At 52.2% G+C, this 5327-nt stretch overlaps 1 protein-coding gene across 1 annotated transcript; it reads left to right on the top strand.

Annotated features, from left to right (window-relative positions):
• The first annotated feature begins 1420 nt into the window (after positions 1-1420).
• LOC147979953 (proline-rich receptor-like protein kinase PERK3) lies at positions 1421-4674 on the top strand. Its single transcript, XM_087547271.1, has 7 exons — positions 1421-2620; positions 2698-3171; positions 3265-3335; positions 3429-3505; positions 3672-3819; positions 3913-4074; positions 4180-4674. Exons 1-7 carry the CDS (start codon positions 1681-1683, stop codon positions 4468-4470), a joined length of 2163 nt encoding a protein of 720 aa, XP_087403397.1. The 5' UTR covers positions 1421-1680; the 3' UTR covers positions 4471-4674.
• The last annotated feature ends 653 nt before the right edge of the window (positions 4675-5327 follow it).

The raw sequence follows: 5327 nt of genomic DNA, 5'->3' as shown, positions 1-5327 counted from the left end.
TTTTAATAACTGATCAACATTTTTTTTTACACATTCAACATTGTCTGAACCCTTATTCAACATTTTTGAAATGCTTTCTCAAAATTTTAATAATTATTCAACATTTTTCATTTTTCAAATACATGTTCAACATTTTTCTAATACTTGTTCGACATTTTTTAATACTTATTCAACATTTTCAAAAACTTGTTCAACATTTTTCAAACACTTGTTCGACAATTTATAATACTTATCCAATTTTTTTAAATACTTGTTCAATATTTTGAATACTTATTCAAAATTTTCTAATACATGTTCAACATTTTCAAATACTTGTTCAATATTTTTCATATACTGGTTCGACATTTTAAAATACTTATTCAACATTTTTCAAATTCTTATTTGATATTTTCAAATACTTGTTCAACATTTTTCATATACTCGTTCAACATTTTTAATACTTCTTCAAGATTTTCAAATACTTGCGCAACATTTTTAATATTTTTTCAACATTTTCAAATACTTATTTAACATTTTTGGAATTCTTGTTCAACATTTTTAAAATGTTTTTATAGAGTATTTTTATAATATATATATTTAGAATATTTTATAGTATAAACAAAAGTAAACAAAAAAAGCAAAGAAGAAAAACATAAAACTGAGAACAGAAAAAAGGAGGCTGGAACTTACCGCGCAGCTGGGCCGCGGCCTATGTATAGTTCTGCGACGCGAGAGGCTGCCTTCGTCTCGCGTAACGCGAGAAATAGGGGTGACCGGTCAACCAGCGCCTTGCGCGTTAAATAGGAGGTCTCAAGATTTGGTGGGAACGGGCGAACCAATCTGTGATTAGATGATTGTTAGAGGAACTGTGGTATCACTAGTCCATCAGGGTTCAAATCATGGTGCTCGCATTTATTTCTGAATTTATTTCAGGATTTTCGGCGATGCGCATTCAGTGGGAGGAGACGTTCCCGTCGACGATGAGGCGCTTACGGTGACTTCGTAAATCTCAAGATGATATGCCGGCTCAGTCTTTCGGAGATGCTCATAGGGGTAGGGTACGCGTGTGTGCGTTCATCGCTATGTGTCTTTGCGGTGACTTTATATATAAGCGCTTGTGTCTTTACAGATGTTCAAAGAAAAGGATTTGGTGGGAATGACACAGGCGTGGGCGAGCCAACTTTTTTTTTATGCCAATCCATTACCTCAAAACAAATGGAAAAAAGAAATCATGCGCGCTAGCCAATTTATTTGGTATGGTACACTTTGGCTCTAAACACAGCCAAACTTGCAGAGTTTAGCAGTTAACTCCAGTAAACAATGAGGTTGGCGCAATGGCGCCGGTTCCCCCCTACGGCCGCCCTCATTTCTCGCCCCCTTGCAGAAGCTGCTCTCTTCCTCCCATCCAAGAAAAGCACCAGAAAAACGAAACACACAAAAAAAATCTGACCGAGGAAAACGAAGAAGGCGCAACGACATTACACCCCGCCCGTCTTCCTCGCAAGGCGAGGCGCATTCCGTCGTCTCCATTGGCGCGCTCCACGCTGCTTCCACCTGCCGCCCGTCCCGCCGATGCCGTTCTGAGAGCCTGGCTGCCGACCACGCCGACGCACGGGAACATGATGCCATTGTTTCTTCTATAGGGTCCCTCTCGGAGCGCGTCGGCATCGGCAACGACTCAGTTCAACGCGCGGCTTTATCATGCCGCGCGTTCTCGTGGAATCGGTCGAACACTTGGCCACTGCCCCCGTAGTAGGGGGTCCTCCGGCCCCCCCGCCGAAGTCTTCAGCCTCACCGCCGCCGCCGGCACGGTCATCGCCTCCGCCGCCCACACCGCCACCTAAGTCCCCGCCCCCGTCCTCTCCACCTCCTGCGTCTTCCGGCAACAATCAGAGTGCGAATTTGCCTCCAGGGTCGCCTCCGGCAAAGAAGTCTCCTGCATCGTCCCCACCTCCTCCGGCTTCGCCTCCGCCCTCAACTCCGCCGGCAAGCCGGTCACCACCACCCTCTTCTCCCCCGCCATCGCCGCCTTCGCAACAATCGTCGCCGCCACCAGCGCAATCGACGCCACCGTCGCCTGGTGTATCAACTCGGCCATCGCCAGGGGCAACGACATCGCCGTCGCAGCAATCACCTCCGAAAGCGACGACCTCACCACCGGCGTCGCCACCACCATCGCAACCAAAGAACCCAGCACCAGCCACCCCAACCCCTTCACCTCCCCTCAATGCGAAGTCAGCCACGAAACCTCCCGCCGGTGCAGGAACATCGCCCCCACCGATTGAAACGCCTGGGACGCCCACATCAGTACCGGCCGCAGCAGGTCAGGTGCCGGCGGCTCCAGGGACCCCTTCAGCTGCCTCACTGTTGCTGCCTTCGAGCATTATGCCGGCCTCCAGGCCTCCTCCTGGCACGTGGCAGAGCCCTCCCGGTCCGGCCGTCGCGAGGGCGAGCCCACCGTCTCTGGCACCTCCGGCGAGAGCCTTGGGTGAGAACCTGCCGATCGGGGTGATTGTTGGGGTCGCCGTGGCCGGGTTCCTCATGGCACTGGCGTCGCTTTTCATTGTGGCGTGCCTCAGCGACCGGGGGAAGAAGCGGCGTCCACCCATGCGCAAGAGAGGAACCATGGTCGTGCCCGCACGTGAGTCTTTCTCATGTCCACGAACAAGTTGATCGCCCGCTTACATCGGCCGCTGATACGTACGCTGGTGCATGCAGGTGCGCCGAACTCGTACCCTCCGTCCAACGGGCCGGCAGCGTCGCCGAGCGACACGAACTCGTACGAGTTCACCGGGTACAAATCGTGCTTCATGTACGACGAGCTGGCGGGGATCACGGGCGGGTTCTCGGCGGCGAACGTGATCGGCGAGGGCGGGTTCGGGAAGGTGTACATGGGCACGCTGGGCGACGGGCGGCGCGTGGCGGTGAAGCAGCTCAAGGCCGGAGGCGGGCAGGGGGAGAAGGAGTTCCGCGCGGAGGTGGACATCATCAGCCGCATCCACCACCGCCACCTGGTGACGCTGGTCGGGTACTGCGTCACCGAGAACCACCGCCTCCTCGTCTACGAGTTCGTCTCCAACGACACGCTGGAGCACCACCTGCACGGAGAAGGGCTTCCGGTGATGGACTGGCCGAAGCGGATGAAGATTGCCATCGGATCAGCCCGTGGATTGACCTACTTGCACGAAGACTGTAGGTGACACTTCGTTTGTCCGATCGTGCTGCGCCTTGTTCATAGTTAACCTGTACTGGATTAATAATTCCTGTGAGATTGTTGCGTGGCAGGCCATCCTAGGATCATACATCGGGATATCAAGTCAGCCAACATTCTCCTGGACAACGCCTTCGAGGCAAAGGTGTATATTGCAGGCAGCACAGCTGCTTCATCTTCCCTTCATGCATGTACTAGTGACGATTGATGTCGATTTCATTTCTTGGCATCATCACAGGTTGCAGATTTCGGTCTCGCTAAGCTAACCAACGACTCTATGACTCATGTCTCCACGCGCGTCATGGGCACATTCGGGTAAGCTCCTGCCTCATGCAGAACTTTGCATCTTTGCTGGTCTAGTTACTCTTCTTGGGCCGGTATATGGGCCTAGGTAGATTTCAAGCGCTCTGCTCTGCTCTGTATTTTTTTTTTTTTTGCTCACAAGAACCGCCTTGGCCTCAGAATGTCATGTTAACAACAGGTACATGGCGCCGGAGTACGCATCAAGCGGGAAGCTGACGGACAGATCCGACGTGTTTTCGTTTGGGGTGGTGCTCTTGGAGCTTATCACTGGGCGGAAGCCTGTAGATTCGTCTCAACCCCTAGGAGAAGAAAGCTTAGTTGAATGGGTACGTACAATACATGTGGCGTGCGTCTGAACAATTGATCATGCATGTTGTGGCGCCATTCGTGAAATCAATCTGTGTATTAATTCGTGGCAGGCTCGGCCTCTCCTGGTGGATGCGCTGGAGACGGACGACTTCAGGGAAATCGCCGACCCTGCCCTAGAGTGCAGGTACTCCAAGATCGAGATGCGGAGGATGGTGGAGGCGGCCGCCGCTTGCATTCGCCACACCGTCACCAAGAGACCGAGGATGGTGCAGGTAGCGCCACTAGCATCAGATGAATCTTCTTACCGATCGAGCTTACACTACGTAGCTGCTATATGCTATAGTTGGTGAGATGAAATTCGTGTTGCGTCGAACTAGGTGTGGCGATCGCTGGACGTGGACGGCGGCTCGACGGACCTGACCAACGGCGTCAAGCTCGGGCACAGCACCGCGTACGACTCAGGGCAGTACTCGGCGGACATCGAGCTCTTCCGGCGGATGGGGTTCGAGGCCGACCTCGACACCGCCGAGTACGGCTTGTCCGACGGCGGCCTGGTTCCGGGAGGCAACAGCGGACAGCAGCTGGACGGTGAGGCCCATCAAATCAACCAGCTCGGATCGCCGGCCGGCCGGTTAAATCCTCCTGCAACGCTGCATAGAACGCCATAGCACGACGACGGCGGATTACGGAAGGCGGAGCAGAAGCTGGCGTGATCAAGCGTGCCGCGCTGCAGCACGCGAGCGCTTCATCTTGGGGACAGGTTGCTAAGCTTTGGTGTTTGTGTTGTTGTGTGCGCCTGTACGTATCGCCTCTAATAGAACAAAGCTTGGCATTTGCGTATCCTAGAAAGGAAAACAAGATTGGCATTTGCATCTCAACTGATGACAACCTTCGCCGATATATGCGCACATGTATGTTCGCCGTCGCAGATACCAGGGTGAATTGCAGATTTCTCGGAAGTTGGTTCTAAAAAATGAGTACTCTAAGCCGGTGCCTAGACCTAAACCAGTGCCAAACGATTTTCTAGAGCCTATGATTTCCCCGACTTTTATCAAAGGTGTTATATTTGTGTCGAATATTATGTACGCAAGGGGTTACGTGGACTTGAAGTTGTAATTGGTGTAGTTAGGTATTAATTGTGTAGGAGTCGGACACTTGTATCCTAGGCCTCTTATATACGGAGGGACACCACACGTTGTAACCCATGACGACTTGATAGCAACAGGTACGCGGGGGAGCCGACGGCTTGTGCAGCGCCCGGGCGGCCGGTGTTGCGGTATCTTGGAGAGGAGCGCCCGTAGTCATGCCCCAGGGATGTAGCCATATCGATGAACCTCGTTAACAAATATCGTGCCTCGGCGTCGTCTGTGATCTTGCATTAGCGTTTTATTCTAACAAGTGGTATCAAAGCAAGGTTGCGATCGGACCGACATAGTGGCTGTTGAAGACGTTGCGGAGACTACGGATTCGGCTTGCGATCAGACCGGCGACCAGGTGGGGGACGACTGAGGGAGTCCTGAATTAG

Source organism: Triticum urartu, chromosome 3A (assembly GCF_056163025.1).
Source record: "Triticum urartu cultivar PI428250 chromosome 3A, HENAU_Tu73, whole genome shotgun sequence".
Lineage (NCBI taxonomy): Eukaryota > Viridiplantae > Streptophyta > Magnoliopsida > Poales > Poaceae > Triticum > Triticum urartu.
Note: the sequence above shows the minus strand (reverse complement) of the source record. Positions and strands in the feature narration are given on the sequence as shown.

Bases quoted from the DNA above. Each gene is read 5' to 3' on its own strand.
- LOC147979953 (XM_087547271.1), top strand. From the start codon at position 1,681: ATGCCGCGCGTTCTCGTGGAATCGGTCGAACACTTGGCCACTGCCCCC. The intron at 3,506-3,671 runs GTAAGCTCCTGC...TGTTAACAACAG, and splicing joins CGCGTCATGGGCACATTCGG to GTACATGGCGCCGGAGTACG. The intron at 3,820-3,912 runs GTACGTACAATA...AATTCGTGGCAG, and splicing joins AAGAAAGCTTAGTTGAATGG to GCTCGGCCTCTCCTGGTGGA.